Below are 22371 nucleotides of genomic sequence, written 5' to 3' on the forward strand. Positions count from 1 at the left end.
GTGAGAGGTCATCATGATTTAGGACAACTGTGCCTAGTTTTGTACCTTTTCATGCACATTTTATCAATTATTTTCAGCATGAATCCTTCATCAGTTTTGTTTCCTTCCTGTAGAGGCAGGGGATATTCCTTCAGGACATTTTCTTCTCCTGAATCTCATTCTTGGACATAGAAGTGGTTTGTACTTTCTATCAGAGATATTACCCAGGATTTGACCCGGCGAAATGATTGCTTCTAATGACAGTAGGATGTGGTGAAAGGAGAGTGGTTGGCATCAGGAGGGCAAACTCTGAACGGTTGTCTTTAGATAATTGTGTTGATTCCTAAGAGACAGTACTGCATGAACACCCTTGCCCCATGCAAGCAAGGTCCGTGTACTCTGTGAAAATCTGCTGAATAATCACTCCAGGTCTAAATGTGAGCTGGGATATTCTTCTGGTATTATACAGAGGAAGTGTGAAATGTAGTCAAATAAATGAGTTCTTCGGTAGCTGGGCTCTCTCCTTCAGGTGATCCTCATAGATGATGAAGGATAGCATAGATTTGCTGCTCAGCCACCAACACCAGAGTGTCCACACCATGGTGCATGTCCCTGGACGTCTACCAGCCTCTTGCCACTGCTTTGACAAAATAGCATTTGATCTCAAAGCTCATTTGAAGCAAAGGTGTGTAATTGAATTCCTCCCTGAGGAAAAAATTGCAACCCTTGAGATTCATAAAGGCATGCAGAACATTTATGGAGATCAAACTGCTTGTGCCAGCTCAGCGAGGAGGTGGGTGGAGTGTTCCTGCAGTGGCAACAGTGACAGCGGTTCACCTCTTTTGGTGCAGATTTTAAGAGTTCAGCATGCAGGCTCTTGTTCATCACTGGCAAAATGCATAGCTAATGGAGGTGACTACGTTGAAAAATCTTGTTTTGTAGTTGAGAATTTGTTCTATCAGTAAGTGTTATTGTGCACCTTGTATCAGTGGTAGTTTCCTTCTTAATGAATGGGAGGCATTACTTTCCAAGTGATATACGTATTAACTCACTATGAGGTTGAATATTAATCATTTTCAATCCTTGCCTTTACAAAGTCAAGAACTCTAGGAAATATCCTAGAATGTCTAGGAACTGCACCTACCAGGACTTCACCTTCACTGTATCAAAGAACTGAAAGGTAAGAATTTGAGCATGGAAGTTAATCCCAGTGTAGACAGCTTGGGTAAAACTCATTTCAGCTGAGTTTGTAGACATCTACATCCAGTCCAGCCATGTGATCTCCTTTAAATAGATCTAAATCCAGGCAGGACAAATCCCTCTGAAAAACACTGAAACCACAGCTGATATCCCAAACAAAGACAGCAGTAGGCACTCAAAAGGTCAAAATCTGTCATGTGTGAAGGCATCTGATTTTTAAGTTCTTCTCTCTTCAGATGAACAATCCAGGTGGGAAAGCTAGGGGAAATCTCTAATATATACCTTAATAACTTAACAGAGAGAATATTCAGCACTGGTGCTGCTGCTGGCCACCAGCCTGTTCCCATCTGGGGTCTTCCTTTAAAATAATAACACAGATCTATGTAATAATTGGTTTCTCACATACAATACTGATCTCCTGAGCAAGCAAAGAATGTTTTGCATCATCAAACCTTGTCAATTTTCCTCTCCCATAAAATGTGTCAGAATTCCTTTGGCTTGGGCTGGAGCTATGCTCAAAAATCCAAGCCAGTCTTTAAAATGTAAGGGAAACTGGTGCATGCACAAACTGCACTGTGTTACTGTATTCATAGGAGGAGGAGGAATCGTAGGGAAGGGAGCTTCAGCTGTGACCAAGGAGACCTGCAGGGCTATGCCCGGCCCTGCCTTGTTGCAGACACAAAGCACACATCTGGTGTTCTGTATCATTCAAACCAACTGGGTACTTCTTGGATTTTCTGAACTGTCACTCCATGTGTTCACCACACCTAAAACCCAACTCACACATTCAATCCCACAACACATTTCTCATGACTTCCACCCTCATAATCCGGCTGGGTAGGTATTAACCAAGCAATCTTTTACACTCAAGGATAAGTTTACACAACATAGCCCTGCAGTTATCAGTAACATAGCTCCAGGGAGTTACCTGCTCACTGTTGCCTTTAAAGCTCTCTCTGCACATTCACATCACGACTCTCTCCTCAGAAGCACATTGCCTGCTTTCAGATTTTCTTCACATTCCCTCTAGTTTGCTCCCATTCTGTTATATACTCACTACTCTAGAGGGAGAGATGTCAGCCACATGATTGTTAGTTTTTTTCTCAACAGTCAGGAGGTGAAATGGATGAAAAGTGGAGAACTGATGGGCAATACAAACTTCTGCTTTGAAACTCAAGGTGGGCATGGAAAAAAAAAGACTTTTGCACCAAGTACAGTAAGTCTGCATTTGCTTTCTCTCTCATAATGCATGGAGCTTGGACCATCAGTATGGCTTGTTAAAGTGCTGGTGCTCTCTGTGCCTATGCGTCTCCTGTCCCATACAGTTTCGTTCTTCAGGAGATGCACTTGTCATTAACACTCTGTATCTCTACACAGTTGAATTGCAAATAGGATGTGCTAAAGTATTTTCAGCACATCTATTTTCAGAAAATCAGCTGTCTTGTTTAGCTTGCCTACAGTCTTGATAACATTGAGGGACGTGTTTTTTATTTTTAGAATTTTACAACTGTAATCTCTCCACTTCACACACAGGAATAACTCATGCAAGGGTATTTTCTACTTCAGTTCTATTTATGCCTGGAGTATAAAGATGCATGTGAATAAAGAACTTGCTAGCACTCACTGTGTTACAGATGTACTTAGGCATAGACTTGACTTCAGATGGAGAAGTACTGCAAAAAGATGAGTTTCAGTGTTTGCAGTTCATAACCAAAAAAATACACGATGGTATCAAAAGTAGCAGTAAAAGATAACTTGCTTTTGACAACATGCAGAGCATATTTGATCTATATAGGCTGGATTGCTGGGCTGAGGCCAGTGGGATGAAATTCAACAATACCATGTGCCATGTCCTGCACTTTGGCCACAGCAACCCCAGCATGCTACAGGCTGGAAGGCCGCAAGGAGGAGAAGGATCTAGGGGTATTAGTCAACAGCCATCTGAACATGAGCCAGCAGTGTGCCCAGGTGGCCACAAAGGGCAATGGCATCCTGGCTTGTATCAGAAATAGTTCTGCTAGCAGGTGCAGAGAGGTGATCATTTGCCTGTACTCAGCACTGTTAAGGCTGCAGCTTGAGTGCTGTGTTTGGTTTTGAGCCCCTCACCACAAGAAGGGCATTGATGCTCTGGAGCGTGTCCAGAGAAGGACAGAGATGTTGTGAGGGCTCTGGAGCACAAATGTTATGAGAAGTGGCTGAGGGAACCAGGATTATTCAGCCTGGAGAAGAGGAAGCCCAGGGGAGACCTTATAGACCTCTACAACTACCCAAAGCGAGGTTGTGGCAAGGTGGGGATCAGCCTCTTCTTCATAATTAGTGATAGGACTAGAGGGAATGGCCTCTAGTTGCACAAGGAGAAACTCAAGTTGGGCACTAGGAAAGATTTCTTCTCTGAAAAAGTAGTCAGGCACTGGATCAGGCTGCTCAGGGAGGTGATGGAGTCACCATCCCTGGAGGTGTTCAAGACACATTTAGATGTTGTAGTAAGGGACATGGTATAGTGGGAAAATATTGGTGATAGGTGCACAGCTGGACTTTTTGGAAGTCTTTTCAAACCTTGGTGATTCTGTGATTCTACATTCAGTTAAAGACCCCATTTCATCTTACTGCACCCTAACAGAAGTAATTTTTTGTCCTTTTGTTTTACAGCTAATGCAAAGATGTAGGGAAAATGTTAGTAATAACAGACATTTTTGTATTACTCCAGAAGCAGAGAAATGGATATGCTTAATTAAACAATGTCTTCTAACTGTAACTCTGTTACAGTTTCTTCTCACTGTGTTTGCAGGAGACCAAAATTTTGGCTTGCCCATCTCTGTTGAAGGAGCAGTGATCTCAGCTGTCTACAGTGGTGCAGCTCTGAAGGGAGCATGCATATTCTGCTGCCTGGGAAACCATGGTGAGTATGCTGTAGAACAAGCAATCTGCAAAGAAGGTTCATTATTCTCTTTTCTTTTCACCAGATGCACCTTTCAAATTTTTTTCCAATTTCTTTTTTTTTCTCTTTGTTCTCTTCTGTAGTCATTATTTTGAAACCTATTTTCACAGAGTCATAGAGACAGAATATTTTGGGTTGGGAGGGACCTTTAAAGATCGTTTGGTCCAACTCTCCTGCAATGAAGAGGGACATCTACAGCTAGATCAGATTGTTCAGAGCCACATCCAGACCCACCTTGAACGTTTCCAAGGACAGGATGTCCACCACCTCTCTGGGCAACCTGTTCCAGTGCTCTCAGGTCTCCCTAGAGCCTTCCTTCCTCCAGGATGAACAGCTCCAGCTCTCCCAGCCTGTCCTCACAGCATAGGGGTTCCACCCCTTGGATCATTCTTCCATACTAGCACTTCATCACTCTCCTTACAAAGGAGTAAGTTCCCTACTCTGGCAGAGTTCTTTGCTTCCATTCTGCTTTGTTTGCATGTGCTGCAAAGCATTAGACACCTAAAAAGGCAAATTTGCTGTCACATTGCCAGAGTAAACAGAATGCTTTATTTCACTCTTCTATTTATTTCTACCATTGCTTTTAAGTACCAAAAAAAACTTTACTGAGTTTCCTACTTCCTTCAAGGGTTTGGGTTTTGATGTCTTTCTTCCCAGCACTTTGGGACTTAGTGAAGTTAACATTGCTCTCAATCTAGCTTAAAAATTTTCATCACAGTTGCTACATAATTTTCATCTGGTGGGGGCTTCCTTGGGCTGCCAGGCTGCAGGAACTTCTTAATTGTAGGCATGTTGCTCATTCTGGTTTTAAAAGCCTGAAAAATAAAAGCAAGAGGGATAAGTCCCGACGATGCGAGCAGCAACTTTCCATACGTAGGATACTGGACAGCTTCTTCCCCCTGCTGGTAGAATAGATTCAAGCGCTGAGGAGATCTACACAGGCTCCTCCTGCCTAACACCAGAAGGACCCAGCTGCTGCTAAATGCTTATTCTTATCAGCAAAAGCAGTGTTGGAGCAAGCAACACCTAGATCTCCACTGCCTGCAAGAAACTGGAGGCAAAACTGCAATATCTAGAAGCATCAGGGATTAGTTTGTAAGGTCCATGCGAACTAACCAAGCTTTTTTTCCCCATTGCTTCTTATGATGGTGCAAACTTACCACCTGGGAAAACCAAATTAGCAATGTGATTTCTATTTTTACCACAAGGCACTTCTAAGATTATATGGGTGAAAGTGAAATGGCTGGAAGCCATTTCTTTGCTCAACTCAGTTGTCCTGCTCAGGCTTCTTGTGCTACGTGTCTCACCCAACACAGCCAAATTATTTACATGGGGCTGGCAAATATAGCATGGGCCTCAGGCCAGTTCCCTTCTACAGTTTTGTCTGGAGGCCAAGATGAGGATGACTTGGGCATCTGAGATGACAAGAGATGCCTTCTCTCACTGTACAGTCTGAGAAGACCCACTGGAGCAGGTTTTGAGCATCTGGATATCCCACAGTTAGCTCAGCAATATTATGTATATGAGAACCTCTTCTGACAATGGGACTAAGGGAGAGGAGCTTCACAGAACAACAGCCATTTCTTGCTGGCACATGCATGAACATTTCTTCTTCCTTACAAGCACTGGAAGGATAAGGGGGAATACAGGAAGGAGCAAGAAAAGTAAAAAACTGTATAGTAAAAAACCACCAATATTAGAAGTATTTTCTCTTCTGGCAATGAAAGCATCCTTATGATTCAAGTCATGTCAGATGAACAGTGTCCATACCTGGTGGACAAGATATTTTCCCAAAAGATGGGAGCTAGAGGCCAGAATTTCCTGAAGCTGAAAAATGGTGCACAGGTTGCAGTCTGTCACAAAACACTGCCAACCCTGTTGCTAAAGCAGCTCATTCTGTCATTCAAAATTCAAACTGCTGGGGTTGCGATTTAGGGGGAAGGGGAGAATATCACATCTCCTCCCCACCCCTTTTCTTCAAGGACCAAGCAGAAATTCCAGTTAGGATAGTCTGATGCTGGACTGTTTATTTTGTTCATGGGATCAAAGCCCAAGTCTTTGAGTGCATGCTTTAGGTTAACTGTTTTTAAGAACAAAGCAATGATATCAAGCATGGCATTATCAGTCTAAATTTGCATTGCTTGCACTGCTCTGTTTACCAAGATTACAGGCACAAGGTTGAATTACTGAACAATATTTGCTTTTTTTAGTCTCAGACTATTTGGATCCACTGTATCAAAACTCTGACTCCTGCAGGTTTGCTCGAGCACTGGGCTCTTACAGCATGCTGCAGGTCTGGAATTTTCCGATTTCTGATTGCCTTACTTCTGCTTGGTTGCAGATTTTGCACATGGTACAAAAGCAGAAATTTCATCCTTGATGATATCAAGTTGATTACTGAAAGCAAACTGTGGTTGTTTGTTTGTTTGTTTTGGTCAGGGCTTCAGTTTCTAGCCATGCTAGAAAGTAAAGTAGTAAAGTTAATAGAATCCCAAACTTATAATACCAGCCAGTAAAGAAAATGGCACGCTCTATCATATTCTAACATGTCAGTCTATGTCACAGACGTAGTTTGTTATTAGTATTAGATAGCATTCACAAGCAGGAGACAGGAAAATGAAAACAGGGCAGCTTAGATCAGTGGTTTCCTTAGAATGACATTGATTTCTACTGAGATAGCATAAGCCACTTGAAGAGGGAGAGATATGCCTTAATGGGGTTAAACAGGGGCATGGTGCCTTACAACAAATCAACAAAATCTATTCGCTGCTGTGCTTTATGTTAAACAAACACAAACACTGGTAGTTTACACAGAACAGATTTACACAGAATGGAGAGACTATCACTGCAGGACTGTCCCTTCATGAAATCTTTGAGATCTTTGTACCGTGTGGTTCCTGAACACAAACATGTTCAATAACATCATTACCTGCAGCTGAGGAAACCCAGAAAGCACAGAAGGTACTTTCTCCTCCACTGCTAAAATGGCTTCCATGAGCTGAACATCTGCCCAGCTGAATTTGTTTCCCACCAGAAAGTCTTGGCCATGCTGTTTCAAAACCTGTGGAGTACAAGAGAGCACGGATTACAGATGATACCTGGCAGCTAAGCCTTATGGCACAGCTGTAGAGCTAATCAGTGACCATAAGTGATTATAAGCAAAGCTTCACTTTTTAGCTGGAGATCTGTGAGCCCAAATCACTTCACTGTTGTTGGAATGTTGTATGGAACCCATATTACAAACTCTGGTCATTTGGTAATGATGGGTGACAATCGATACTGGGAAAACAGACAAAGCCACATGCTTAAATAAGCTATTAGCAGTCATAAGGTTATAAATAGAGATAAGAAGGAATTGGAGAGAATTCATAAAATTGCCATTTAGATATTTAATTTATGGTTCTGTTCAACATACAGGAAGCAATCTTAGTATGCAAAATTACAATAGGTAACCAAAGAAAATCCCTGCCTCTGGGAGTAAGTTGTTATAGTAATAGGAACTTCTAGGATGTTCAGCCTTTATTATTGTTTTCCATCAAAACTAAATGAATGTTACAAAAGTGAACAGTGTTGCCAGGACTCGTCGGTTTGGTTTGTTGTTTTGCAAGTGAGGCATGCAGAAATCTGAGGCTGTTTTACTAAAGCAGTCCTAATACCTCAGTGTTTTTGTCTCTATCTGATTTATTTGCAAGGGATTTTTTGCATTCTTCAACTGAAGGATAGCAGAGAGATGTGCTCTGAACAAATACAAGAGTGGAATTTTCTCTCACGGAAAAAAAAAAACCAAAAGCAACAACATATGTGCTTGTTTTTGTATCTGCAAAAAGATATGCTGTATAAACTGAAAACATTTCACTTTGTTTGCTTGGTGGCTGTAACAGTATTACAACCCCAACAACATAAGCTAACAAACAGAAGATGTGCTGTATCATTTTCCCTTCTTTGTGAGAGCCAAGAAAACTGAGGATCTGGATCTAACTGTACCACAAGTATGTTACAAGTATGTTACTTTTGGGAAAGTTTCTGATAACCGTAAATGCAAGTTTTCTAGGCATCCTCTCTGTCACATACCTTTTCAAAGACAGGGAAGTACCTCTCTGTTGCCTTCTCTGCAATTGTAGCAATATTTTTCTCCTTTGCCTCAGGTGGAGAGAAAGGAAACATCAAAATCAATTGCATCAGATCTGATATTCCTTCCACATACATGTCAATCCTGTTTGAGGGGAGACAATAGACAACAGCGTGGGAGTTATTTCATCTGTATTACAATTAACTAAGGCAACTTATAGGATTTGTATATCACGATCACAGTGCCAAATTTCATAGTCAAAACTAAATACAAAATAAAGCTAGGTAAGTTTTAAAAGGGCTAAAAGCCTGTTTCTATTCAACAGCATTTCATAAGCAGCGATTAAATCCTGAACAAAGGCTGCAGTCTGCTTTTTTGCTTAGCCTTTCTTACACCTTTTTATTGGATTTACAGGGTTGCATTTGTTGAGTGTAATGCAGCTGTCAAATAACAGATTGCTCATTAAGCAAGAGGAAGTGCTACCATACAGGGCTCTCTCCTTCAAGTCCTTCCCATAGAGATTGTATTTCCCTGCTATGTAGCTGAGGATGGCTCTGCACTGCACCAACTTCATCCCGTCGATCTCAACCAGTGGCAATTGATAGAACATCAGGGATCCATCTAGAACACAAAGTCAAATGAGAGCTTGTTAGTTCCTTCTGGAATTCTAGCTTTACAGGAGAGTGCATTACTTTTGCAGTGTAATCATGGACGCCTTGCCCTAACTCAAACTCCATGTGGTTAATTAACATTGTGGGAAAGATTAAATGTTGTCTGGTAGGCATCAGGTTTGCAGCTTGGTCAGAGAGGTGCAGCTGGGCCCCATGCTTTGCAGCTTTGCCAGGGCTGCACTGCCTGACGGGAACTGGCACTGTTCCCTTGCACTCCTGGCCCCTGGCCCTGCTGGCAGGAGAAGGCTGACCCAGCAGTTCCAGCCCCAGAGACCTGAGGAGAATGAAGAGCTGTGTTAAATCAGAACAAAAAGCCCAATTATTTTGAATGCAGATCAGTTCCCTGGCAGGCACATAGACAAGGATGGAAATAAAAAAAGAGGTAGTACCACAGTAAGACTGAGCTACTGGGACAAAGGGAAAGGTCAGGGCACTGGGAGAAGCAGTGCCAGATTCATTGTGAGGCAGTGAAGCCAGGGACGGGGAGTGTGACAGCAGCTTGCTGCTTCACTAAGTTTTGCATAGTTGCTCCAGAAACAGGACTTTGAGCATCCCTGTAGATTTCCATTGCAGGCCTGTCTGTCCCCAGTGTCATTTCACAACAACTCAAACCCATCCAGCCATGCTACTACTATCCCCTCTTGCCCTGTGCTGACAAGCCCTGTTTTCTCCCAGTGCTGGAAGCAGTGTGGCTGATCCTTTAACAAGGTTGTGCTGAGACTTTGTGTTTGGCACAGCAAAGCCATTTTTTTTCTAGTGTAGTTTTCTGCTGAACTCATTTGCCAGCTTTGGAGATACTCCCTGCTCCATTTAAATGTTTATGGGCATCCAAAAAACAATCCTGACCTGTTAAAATTACACTGAAGCTCTAAATCCAAGTGGGCAGCTGCCACTTTGCATTGCTCAAAGTTAAGCGTTTATTTTAATTGCTTGGTCATTATTAATAGTGCATTTCTTCCAAGTACAAAAATTCACAGCACCTTTACCTACTCTCTTCTTTACAGAGCTACTAAAATACTCTGCTAACCAAGAACTAATAAAAAAATCTTCACTACATCACTAATTTACAGCTTAAATTCAAAAAGCAACTCTCTTTGTGGCAAGGAATAGTCCATTTATTTCTCATAGACAGTAACAGAATGATCCTGTGTCATCATGTCTTACCAGAACACACCTCTGCAGACTGGGAAAGAACATCACCTATAAGAAGACCCCTATCTAGCAGAAAAAACACAGGATGGAAAAAGTAGCAGCTATACAAGCATACGTCTCAGCAAGGAGTTGCGCTAAGTGGAGAATAAAGAATAAATCTGACTTTCTGCCCCTTGACAAGAAATAAAGTGTAGGAAATGTGAGAACACTAAATGCCTGGTTTGTTTCTTCTCTACACAGAAGAATTTTTATCTTATGACCATTAGTAGGCTGCTTCTCCTGGTTTTGCAATGGGACCACTTCACATAACCACTGCACATAACATACATGCAGGATTTAAAGCGGTTTGCCACTCATTTTGCTGACTGTATTGTGTGTCTGATGATCATCTCTGGGCATACATTAAAGAGCTATAACCTGGGCCTGTTTGCCACAGAACAGCAATGCTTCTCAACATCAACCTGTGGCTACGTAGATCGAGCCAAGCCAGCAGGTCTCAGGCCAGTGAGTACAGGCCTGGCCAGGTGATGTACTGGAGTCTCTCCAAAGCAGCTGCCTGCTGCAAGGTACAGTTGGAACTGTAGAACTGGGAACAGTTCCTGGCCTGGGCTGAATCTCAGAAAGTGCTGGAGGATTGCTAGAAGACCTTCAGTTGGCACAGGCCAGAGCCACACCTGGCCATAGTAACAGTGCTCTGAAGTCTGAACTCAGGGCTTCCTGGAACGAGGCACATTGGCAAGGAGAGAGAAAAAAAACTGGAGGTAGAGGGAGTGGTGTTTACTCATGTTCAGTCCTGCTCTGAGCATCTGGCATCACTCCACCAAATGACTAATATTCGTCTTTCTTCAATTCATCGTGTCAAAGCCAGCCTTTTTCTTTGTGCTCTGAGCCTCTTAAGCTCAGTATATGTATATACTTGAAGAGCCTTCATTTTCTTTAGAAGACTTCCCTATCCTTTTTCTTGCCACTTAATTCTCTTCTCTGGTTATGGATAGGCCTTATTACAAAATGCAGAATCATGCCATTCTGTTTGGGTTAAATATCTTTAAGAAGGAAATTCAGATTTGGGTACCTAACTTTATACTACCTAAACTATTGTATTTAGGGCTATATTTATTGTCTCAACAGAACACAACCCTCCCATGTCATCAGATTACAAGCCAGCTAGACTTACAACTGATCTCACTGATGCCACTTTTTTATGGCTGGTGTTTTGTGCATTTTAGTTTTGTTTTCATCTTTTCTTTAAACACAGCTTTCCCTATCTGAGTGGGCAGCCTGAACACAGCCAAGTCCTTTTCAGGGTGTCTCTTTGCTGTGCTGGGGTGTTCCTGTCTTGGGCAGCAGAAAAAGTTCAGGACAGGCAAACCTAGCAGTGGTCCTCACAGACCCAGCTCCTTCCCCACCTGGGCAGCGAGGCTTTCTCCCTCCAGGGTGGTGCAGAGGACTTCAAACCGGGCTTCAGCTGAGCAAGTATGAAGGCCAGTGGCTGGGGGTTTGCATTGCTGTTGGGATCTGGTCTCACTCCCACAGTTTACATAAAGGCTTTCTGGCTGCTTGGACCATGTCAGACTTATCTGGGGGAAGATTCATGGCGCTGGCTCATCCTGCACAGCTGCTTTACATGGCCTTACTGCCATGTCAAATCCTACCTTAAACTTCCCAGTGCTAGCCATATTTAATGTGTTACTGTGACCACAGTCATAGAAGCTATGATTTCAATCTTACAGGAGTTATTTGGTACTGCAAAGAACAGGTTACACAAAACCGGCATTTCAGCGTTCAAGATGTATACCCAGAATTTTGCTTTGGTTTAAATAAATTTTAATGTAGCTAAATACGAGCAACTTTCTGATTGCCAAAGCCTCAAGCATCACAGTCTTACCTTGGCCTAACTTCAGTAACTGCTCTCTTGTTTGCAGAAAAATTTCTTCAAACTGGAAAAGAAGAGAGAAGAGCTCTTTATGTTTCTGGCATTTTTCTCCAATTGACTGCACATAACCTCGAGCAGAACAATCCAGCCAAGCAAAACACGATGAGTCGAGGCTTCAGATGTGCTGTTTGACTGAATCCTCTGAGGACTCTCCACCCATCCCCACAGCTGGATAGCAGTGGAAGGACCTGGCCATTTCTGCCTGGTTGCACTGATTCAGAAATTATTGGAGTGCAAGCAGAAGTGAGACACAGACATCTAGAGGGAAGAGCAGGCTGCAGCCAGTGCCAAGGGAAGCACAAGGTAAATCAGTTCTTTCTAACACTACCCCAAGAGTGGGCCAACAACATTCTTTTTTCTTATACACTTTGCAACCGCAATCTAAATGAGACTGAGCAAAGAGATTTTGCACAGCTGGAAAACTGAGATTCATTAAAGGCCTTTTAAAAAAATCCCTGTTTAGACACACTAGAATTACTTCAGAAAACTGATGCTAGCTCTGTGAAATCCAAAGCTCCACTGAGTTTGTATGCCAAATACCAGCCACTGAACAGGGTAGGCACAAACCTAAATTAATTTGAAAACGAAGTTATTCACCCTTTTGCACCCTTATTCCCTGTGTGCATATTGAATTGTTTCACAGAGTGTCCATTTAAAGAGCTGAGTGTTAACCAACCTCCACTCCAGCTGCAGCTAGCAGCCATCGGATGGTCTCCATTCGCCCTCTTCCATTGATATAGGTGAGCCTGGGCTTCCCTGACATGCTTCTGAGCTCCCGATGCCTTGAGAATTTTCAAGCTGAAAACAAAGATCTCAAAAAGCAAGTGTAAGTACCATTATTTGGGGGGAAAAAAGAAAAGCCTTTTATTCTCACTACCTTTGCTGCAAGTGTACATTACTGGCTTTAAACAGACTATAGAATCATAGAATCATTAAGGTTGGAAAAGACCACTGAGATCATCTGTTCCACCTGTCAACCCATCCCCACCATGCTCACTAACCATGTCCCTCAGTGGCACATCCACACAGTTCCGGAACACCTCTAGGGACTGTGACTCCACCACCTCCCCATGCAGATTGTGCCACTGCCTCACCACTCTTTCTGAGACGAAATGTTTCCTAATTTCCAATCTGAACCTCACCTGGCTCAGCTCGAGGCTACTACCTTGTCATATACTAGGAAAGGAAAGATGTGCTGAGTGGTAAAAGCTTTCCAGTGCTACTAGGAAGGGGTTTTCTTGGTCATCTGCAAAAACAGACATGTTTAAACAAGCAATCTGAATACTGAGCTGGAGGGGGAACCTCGTTGACCAGACATTAATGTAAAGCCACTGGAAATCCACCATGCCCTCAGGGCAGTTACTCAGTGAGGATCACTGCCATGATCACCACTGAAAGGAAGGAAAAGAAAAGGTGTTATACTGCTAGGCTGAAATGTTCCTAGCTTTTTTCTTTTTTTTTTTTTTGCCAGATGTCACAGTGCATCACGCAGCTTTATCTGTCACCCACCTCTTTCCTAAATAAATGAATCATTGATCTTCCCTCTGTTCCAAGAGGCAGGTTGAGGTGCTTGGCACTCACAGAATCTTAGAACAGCTTGGGTTGGAAGAGAGCTCAAAGATCATCTCGTTCCAAACTACTTGCCAGGGGCAGGGTTGCCAACAGCTAAATCAGTTGCTAGATCAGTTGTCTTGGATGGCCTCAGACCGTCTCCTTGGTGCTTATGGTCTCCCCCAAAGCCATACCTGCAACCTGGCTGCAGGTGCCCCCAAAATGTATCCCAGGGCACAAGGGAGTAGGTGTGCCCAGGGCCTTGCACATCATGATCTCTGCAGCTCCCATCATAGCCCACACCTTTGCACAAAGAGGAGCTGTGGCACAGATAGAAAGTTGGTATAAACCTATTTCATGCAGTATGGGCTGTTTGTGTTGAAGCTGGAGCATATATTTGCCTTAATTTCTGTTTTCTGTTGCCCTAATTGCTAAAAAAGTGGGACTAGAATTCCCCCTTCACAAACATATTAGTTTCATACACTACAGAATGGGAGAAAAAAAAGCTTAAGGATGTCCTAAAAACAAAACAAGATAAAAACAAACAAGCAGAAATCCTACAGATGATTTCAATTTTCTCAGTGCTGAAAACAAAAGCTGCAATACTCACACTGTTGCCATCACATGACTGCACTCACACTTCATTTCCCAAGTAAATAAGGTTCAGTGCGTTCTAGTGATATTTTCTTCAAATCACACTGCTTTCTAAGTGTGCTTAACATGAGGTACATTCAGACAATTCTTTGCCAAAACTCCATTTTAAAGAGCAATCAGAACAATTCTGGTAAAAATTTAGTTGTGCTTTTACAATAAGAAAGGATGGTTTGTGTGATTTTGACAACATAATCTGAATACAAAAGAGAAAATATCACCCTCAGTTAGCAACAACTGTTGCTAATTATGGTCCTGCCTGTAAGTCAGTGGTTGCATTCATTTCTACAAATGCTGAGTGAATAGTTTTTATGGCATGACTGTACAGTTTATCTGTCTATCCACAGCTAACTGGTGCCTCTTCATTACCATGCTTATCAGAAACACTGTGTCATATCATTCCAACACACATTGACCCTGATTGTAATGCACCAAAACGTACAGTAAATAGGATATTAATTACACAGCCAAGGGTTCTACAACTGCATAGGAAAACACAGGGAGTGAAAAGCATTAGGCAACATTTCACTGTTTTACATGAGTAAGAAATCCTGTATACCATTGAATTTGTGAAGAGCAATCACAAGTAGAAAATAAAAACTTGCCATCAGCTGCAGCTTTCTAAAATAAATAATAACTCCATCAGCCATAAGTAGATTTTAATAATCTTAAAGCTCTGACACAGAAAGAAGTACTTGGGTTTTTTATGTAGTCTTCTCAGTCTGAGATCCACCAAACATCACCAGTGACTACAAAGGGCCCCACCACACACCTATCGACACCTGTGTTACGGGGCCTGCATCAGAAGCTGAGTCTTGGATACATTTGGATACGCACCCATGCGCCTGCTGCCACTGGAGATGGGCAGATACCTTTCCAAACCTGCAGGATCTTTGTCCTGCTGAAAAGACAGCCTGGTGCTTGGCAGGAAACCGCAGGTGCAGTCAAGGTCTCAGCATCACCTCTTTGGTGGAAAAGCACAAATCACCACTGCTTCAAGCACAAAAGTGAGTGGATGTATCTACATACATACATATTTACCATTTTTGTCTAAATTCCATATTTCTGTCCTATTCTCTCAGTGCTTAAGAATCTGCTTTACCCAGTGTGATTCACACTGCAGGATTAGTTTCCTGATTAAAAAGATCTTTCTTGCTCCATAACCCAAGCACTAAAGAATAGAAGCCTGTACTTACCTTCTATGCTCAGTCTCCACTGCTTGCAGGTACAGTCCCACCTCTAGTTTAACTTGGCAGCTCCTCCTATGCCTGGGGAGTTCCCAGCCATACCCAATAAGAGAGAAATACTCCTACTGTCATTAATCTGACGTTACAGAACTTAAAGGCATATGTATCTGAAGGTGCCACTCAAGGCAGGGGCTCTTTTGCTGCTTGCTGATTTGACCATACGATGGGGTAGTCACACAGTTTCTATCATAGCCATCTATTCAAGCTCCTCTTTTGGAGCTACTGGGGTATTTTACACACATATAAGAGAAGACATTTTAAAACACTGAGAACAACGTAGGTTCTTCTGCGTCTTATTTAAGATAACTGCAACTTTTTAAAAACTATCCAGTAAATATTCTAGGCCTATCTTAACGGTAACCAAGGTACTTATTTTCAGTGCTGTCTGGCATAAAAAGAATACCCAAAGTAGGGATAACAATTCCCAACTACTTCTAAACACAGCTTGCTGATGACAATTTACTTAGTGGTAACTTGGTATAAAAAATAGATGAGCAGTTTATGCGACAACTTAGCCCATGTCTAAGGAAACAGCACTGATTTTGCAATGGAGTGTACATGGAGATGTACACACAGCGTATGCAGAGATGAAGTAAAGTATGATTTTCCTACCCTGTTTCTGTGACATATAGTTACCTCTGACCTCAGCTTTGCCATCTGCCTGTCAGATAGAATGATCAAAATGGAAGAGAGTGTGGACAGACACAAACGTAGCTTAACAGATGTGAAGCAGGATTTGGATAGCAATGATCATTTTCTCACCTCTAGTGTAGACTCACATATTATGATGTGGCATCATTTACTCTCTGCATTAAATCTGCTAATCTAAAGGTCTGTCCATAAAGCAAACACTGAGTAATGGTACAGTCATGGCTGTACCTACATAGCATCAAAAGTTGGGGAACTTCAGGACCAAAGTCTTTACCTGACTACTTTGAAGAAATTTCAAAATACTGCTACTTTCTTTTTTTCCTCACATTTCTGGTTCAGTTACAGTTTATCTGCCTGACAGTTTCTGGCAATCTCCTCTAGAGGATGCATTTTCACTTGAGTCCTCTTGGAAATCTGTAATTTCTGTTCTCCAAATGTTGACAGTGTCAGCAAAATACAATGATATGGTGCTTTTTCCTACTTAGCCTAATTCTAACCCTCTCAGATTCATCATCTGGAGAATAAAGTAGATCATTAAACGTACATTTCCATATTGTTTCCATGTCAAATCCAATTAGTAACCTCCAGAAAATTCACAGGTACAGGCTGGAAGTGTTTGCCTGTACCTGTCCATGATGGCAGCACTGAGTAAAGACTAAGCTGCTCCTGCTTTGAGGTCTTTGATATCTGTGATTGGAGGCATGGTGATGAGCAGTCAAGCAAACTGTTCTGATGCTTTTTGGATTTACTGAACGATGTGACATCCAGATTCAGTAGTTGTTCCCCTTCTACACATCCCTGTTTGCCAGGTTTATCCTTTGTTATGTTTAGATTATGTCCCTTCCATCACAAGCTGTTTTATGATTTTGTGAAATTTTTGTTTTGCTTTCAGCTCAGCAACTGTGAAAACAATGTAACCTCTATAAGCTCCATTGAAATCCATATCTACTGCCTACAAGATTTCTTTCATCTCTAACTTGACTTGTTGTATAATCCTCCGGAGTCGAACAGAAAGCAAATCTCTTTTATGAAAAATCTGGTCAGCCACACCTGTGAGCATCCAGGCAGCTGGCAGAGATCCCAGGTACCACTTAAAGGATCTTGGGTTGGGCACAAGCACGCCCCACCCAGCAGGTCAAGTTCCCGGTGCAGTCTGTGAACACGTTTTATGATGATGCACCTTAGAGAACTCAAAGACTTCTCTAAATGTGATGTTCACAAACCACAAAACTTCTTTCTTGGGGCACCATGCCTGATTGCAACTTCTGGCAGCACCTTTTCAGGGGTAAGGGCTGAGTATGCAGCTAAATGCTACTGGAGAATGAAGCAGGGAGATAGGATTCTCCCTGTGCTTCCAATCAATCTGTTAAAATGAAGAACAAACACACACTGATAAAACTAAAGTCCACAAAAATAGTTCAACAAAGTTGTTGTCACGCAATCCAAGACATGCTGACCTGTGACACTCCAGCAAAGACTCTAGTCTTGTCCTGAAAGCCTTACTGAACACCCAAGTACATAGACTCTTAGAATTCTGTGATCCTTAGTTGGAAGAGACCCATAAGGGTCACCAAGTCCAACTCCTTGCTCCACATAGGACCACCCAAAATTCAAACCCTATCGTCAACACGTTCCCACTGCCCTGTGCAGCCCGTTCCATGCCCACCCCCTTCTGGAGCAGACCCTTTCCCTAACCCCCAGCTGCCCTCCCCTGGCGCAGCTCCATGCCATTCCCTCAGGCCCTGTCTCTGTCACACAGAGCAGAGCTCAGCGCTGCCCCTCCTCTCCCTGAGATGGCACACTGTTGACTCATGTTCAACTTGTTGCAACCAAGATCACCGTAAATATGATGTCAGCCAAGTTGGCATTTTCTCCTGCACATTTCTGCAGGCCAGTTGGCACTTATCCAGACCACCAGCACAGAAAATTCTGAGAAAATCAATCCTAATCCTGATTTACACTCATATGAGGAGTGTAAATGGCAAGGAAAGTTAGGGAGGGACAGAAACAAGATTTACACTAGAAAAAGGCCAGCACACAGACCCCAGCATCGGCATGTGCCTTCCCTTGTAGCAAAAGTTTCCTAGCACAGCCATGACCTGGGCCAACCAGCTCTGTCCCACAGGGTGCCCAGGCACTGCGGGTGGGCAAGTGTGGGCCAAGGATCATTGCCAAGAACTGCCTCAGAGGCGGCCACCCTGTGTGCAAAGCGGGAGTGGCTGCACAAACACCAGCTTCACTGTGCCAGTGGCTGCAGGGCCAGAGCAGCATCACCAGCACAGACAGTGCGGAATAATGCAGAACCCTTTGAGGGGCTTTAGACAGAGCCTGGAATGATGCTTAGCGATGTTCGTAACATTGAGAAGGACAGCGAGGACAAATGAAGGGTGGGCTAAAGCCAGCAGGCAGGCAGAGAAGGTGACTCATGCTGACTCAGGGCTGTGTCAGGGTCAAACATAAATACCAGTTACGCACATGCCAAAAAAGGAGCAGAGTCTACACAGCTATCTAGCCCCAAATCTGTAAAACCTGGTCAAAGAGTGGGTTGATATCCCCCATCGTGTGAGGTGTGCCAGATCAAGGCTTCAAAGCCAACTGAAAAAGAACTTTAATCCATAATGTGAAATTCTGAACTTAAATAAGTTTTGTATTATAATGACTTCTTATTTCAATAGTAACTTGCATATGTTTCCTTTATAGGGGTTCTGGCATGTGCTGCAAAACTTTCTAGGACTTTCTAGGACTCTCAGTTTGTGCACATTGTTACATCTAAAGCTTATGTGCATTGTTGCAGTAAAAATGTGCATTGTTGCACTAAAAGAAATAATTAGTTTATGTTTAAATAACATTTATATTTTCAAATGGAGGTGGAAGGAAGCAAAGACTTCTACATTTATCTGATGTTGATAAATTATAAAGCTGAACAAAAGCATTTATTCCATCTTTTTTCCTTTTTTTTCCTCAGTATAGGGAATTGTAGTTGAAATTGGTCACTGGAAAATATCTAAAACCAGCTTTTATCCTGTGAGACATTTTGTTTGTTTGTTCTGGTTATTGTCTTTATAAAATCAGATTTACTTACACTTCTTATATAAGGAGAAATAGATTTCAGGGCACACAAGTCCACTTCTACTCCTATAAAACAGCTTTGTTTTTACTGAAGTTTGTGTTTCCCCCGAGTTCATCATCATTCTCATAACATTCAGTATCCTTAGTATAGATTTCAGCCTTTATTTCCCTTTAAGAGGAAATATTCTCTCTTTCCATTAGACTCCCTTACACAGATCTGTCAGCATGAAAAGATTCAATGAGGTGAGATTAATGGTGTGTTATTCGTACAATATTGAATAATCTGACTTTTAAGATTCTCTCTATTAACTGTTTTGTACTATCTTCAAAATAATAACATGTATGTGTTTTAATGATACTTACGAGTAAACTTCTACCTGTACATTTACTTTTCTTACAGATACATCTAACAATTTATTGAATGCAACCTGCTTTGCTCTCTGGTGATGTGAAAATATGATTTATTGTTCTGGGTTGCATGAGAAGGATCATAAAAATCTAGAAAAACAAAAATCAGGGAAAGCTGAAATAGGGAATGTCATGGAAAATAACGGCAGAAGTTGAAAATTCTCTGTATTAATGCTACAGCTTCTTCATCTGGTGGTAGTGTCCCTCTTCAGCTCTGCATTTTATAGTTTTGTACTTCACATTGTTGGCTGTATTTCCCCATCCCCTCTTGAGTATTTCTGCACTCTGAAAGACTGCAAGAACCTTCCAAGCATTTTAACTTCTCTTGCACAAGAAAAGATATACTGCACTTCCCAAAACAGGAACACTGAGAAAAGGCTTTGGTGTGCTTGAGAACCAGGCTGATACTTTATGCGCTCTTTATGTGCAAGTAATGAACTTGCAGTAGATAAAACACTGGCAGTACATCCATGCTAGAAAAGTGATGGTGAAGCTATGTGTCACTGCTTCTCCCAAGGTTGGTACAAAGCAAACACAGAAATTTGTGTTGAAAAATTGTTTTATTACCTCCGGAGTTTGGTCATGAAAGCCAAGTAGATAGTCTGAAACAGTATAATTGTATAGCAGTAAAGAGGAAGATTTATGAATCCTCGTCAGGTTAAACCTTCACCATAGGTTTATATAAATGTCATCATAATTCCTTCCCCGACATTTCCATCCACAAGCCTCTGATATAAGGTGCTTCCCATGGACACCCTTGGCAATAAAATAAGCACTGTCTGTTCTTCTGCTGTAGCTGGAAGCATAGACTCCTAGGCTTCTCCATAGGAATGAGCAGAAAAAGACTTTGAGGCCTAAACCCATACATGGGTCTTCAGTAGTCTAATTGGGAAAGGTGTCTCTCCTGCTTCAGGAAGGACCAGGACAGGATGCAACGTGTGAGTGTGCCTCTTTTAGTGCAAAACCAACTCCTAGATCCTGGCGATGTATGTTGACCAGCCTGCCCTGCTTCTCACAAGCACCTGGACTAGCAAGGAACCGCAGCACCAGGAAAATAAAGAGTGTGCTTGTTTAATGAAGGTTAAGATCCACACACCTGTTACACTTCTTGTTGTTGCTATGAGGGTGTATTTCACAGGAGGACATCAACGAGATATTCTACAAAGCATGAGAGTTATGCCTGCCACCCAATGCTGTCTCCCTTCTTAGAGTAACATTTTCTGAAACGATTACCCAAAGCTGGCTTACAAGGAATCCAGAACACACAGCTCTTTCATCCCAAGGCTAAAGTTCCCCAAGTGCAAAACTGCAGAGCAATGGCAAGCCTTTGATAACATAATTAGTTCTTTGAAAAAGGGGGTGGCCTGTGCTTGAACTGTTGTTTATCTGAATGGGCTGGTTGGGAGATGAGCTGTGGAGTCTCAGGCTGAAGGGCAAGGGTGAGCTCCTTCTGTCTGTTGCCAAAAACAGGGCAGTGCTTCTTTTACATCCTTTTTCAAGTGTGTATTGGAGAAACTGTTCTGAAAGGAAAGTAATAGGGCAGGCAACAGGAAAGAATTGGAAGCTGCAAGTTTGCTTGTTTATTCTCAGTGTGCACACTGACTCGGATCACCAATCTCACCTTTCCCCCCTCCTTTATTGTCAACTTTATTTACTTTAATCTTCTGCAAACGTTGCTATTTTTTTCAGTCTCCTCATAAAACATTACATTGCAGAGTATCAAGGGTTTAATTGCTGTCTTCAACTACCTAATGAGAGGACGGGAACAAACACTTCTCAGAAAAGGAGGAGAGGCACACAAGTTGCAGCAGCAGAAATCTTAAGCAAACACAACAGAAGGAAGTTTTACAATGACGTGGTCAGAATCTAGAAGGTGCTGCTGCACATGGGTTTGTACAAGACTGAATTCTGCTCTTACCTCCTGTGAGACATGCAGACATGCTTGCAGTCACACGATAAGAGGCTAACCCTTCCTTGCAGCTCAGATAAATTGCCACCTGGAGATACATACTTCTTTCCATGACTGCAGAAGTAGCCATAGCTCAAAACCTGGCAGGTGGTGCTTAGGCTTTGTCCTTCAGCTTCTTGCCACAGAGGCTGTACTCTTCCTGCTGTGTTAATGGGGATGGCTCGGGGCTGCACAATTTTCTCCCCATGTCTTCACAATTTTCATCTCATCAGTCTCCACATGAGCACCTGCTGAAGGAGCAGGGCTCCATCTAGGGCAGAAAAAGTGTAACACCCATTTAATTCAAGGCCTACAGCTTTTATAGTGTTGAAATGGAATGCCTGTAAGTGCCTAAGGCTGAAATTATCTCCTGTAGCAACTGGGATCTAGAATAAACTTCACTAGAAGCAGGATCTTACGTATGATGCCAACAATAAAACCTTGATCAGTATAGGATAGCTACTGTGGCTGAGCAGTATCCTATGCTCTGTTTTCTTCCCTCTGCTGGGGAAAGCCACTCTTTAGAATCCCCATGTCACACTCAAGATGCATTTATGAACGTTTTGTAACAGCTGTATTCTGTAAATGTGATTCTGTAAATCTGTTACAACAACTAATAACCACACAAAAGAGTTTTTTTTATAAATCTGCAGGCACTGTGGGCGTTGCAATTCTTGATTTACAACTTTAACAATAAACAAACAGGTAGTTGGACTCCTTATTTAAGAGATCCTGGTTTAGAAGCAGCTCCCTCCTGCACAGCCCTTGGCAGCTCCTATGGTAACTACTGAACACCACTCTGGCTTCCCACTTGGCAGCAACCGTAGCCAGCCAGCTGTCCTCAGCCTTCTGCACAAAGACAGCTTTTGAGCTGCATTTCAGCAAGGGGGGTTGGAATCAGCTG

The 22371-nt window shown here is 42.4% G+C and overlaps 1 protein-coding gene and 1 long non-coding RNA gene across 6 annotated transcripts; one reads left to right on the forward strand and one right to left on the reverse strand.

Moving 5' to 3' along the window:
- The first annotated feature begins 1329 nt into the window (after positions 1-1329).
- On the forward strand, positions 1330-10216 carry LOC128087982 (uncharacterized). The gene is made up of 3 exons (XR_008210099.1): positions 1330-2395; positions 3968-4078; positions 10025-10216. It is a non-coding gene; the product is annotated as an uncharacterized LOC128087982 (long non-coding RNA).
- Positions 4644-15455, reverse strand: LOC128087854 (glutathione S-transferase-like). Of its 5 annotated transcripts, XM_052697855.1 has the most exons (9): positions 15341-15382; positions 13254-13333; positions 13085-13188; positions 12619-12754; positions 11895-11946; positions 8675-8807; positions 8189-8330; positions 7047-7178; positions 4644-4932 (listed from the first exon to the last, which is right to left on the reverse strand). In XM_052697855.1, the coding sequence occupies exons 4-9, from the start codon at positions 12703-12705 to the stop codon at positions 4807-4809; spliced, it is 672 nt and encodes a 223-aa protein (XP_052553815.1). In that variant the 5' UTR covers positions 12706-12754; positions 13085-13188; positions 13254-13333; positions 15341-15382; the 3' UTR covers positions 4644-4806. The 5 variants fall into 5 exon arrangements, with proteins under 5 accessions (XP_052553815.1, XP_052553823.1, XP_052553824.1 ...); XM_052697863.1 differs by lacking the exon at positions 13085-13188 and having other exon boundaries at positions 15341-15359; XM_052697864.1 differs by lacking the exons at positions 13085-13188; positions 13254-13333 and having other exon boundaries at positions 12619-12740; positions 15341-15455.
- Positions 15456-22371: the final 6916 nt, after the last annotated feature.

This window comes from Tympanuchus pallidicinctus, unplaced genomic scaffold, assembly GCF_026119805.1.
Source record: "Tympanuchus pallidicinctus isolate F22 unplaced genomic scaffold, pur_lepc_1.0 scaffold1, whole genome shotgun sequence".
In the NCBI taxonomy this organism is placed as follows: domain Eukaryota; kingdom Metazoa; phylum Chordata; class Aves; order Galliformes; family Phasianidae; genus Tympanuchus; species Tympanuchus pallidicinctus.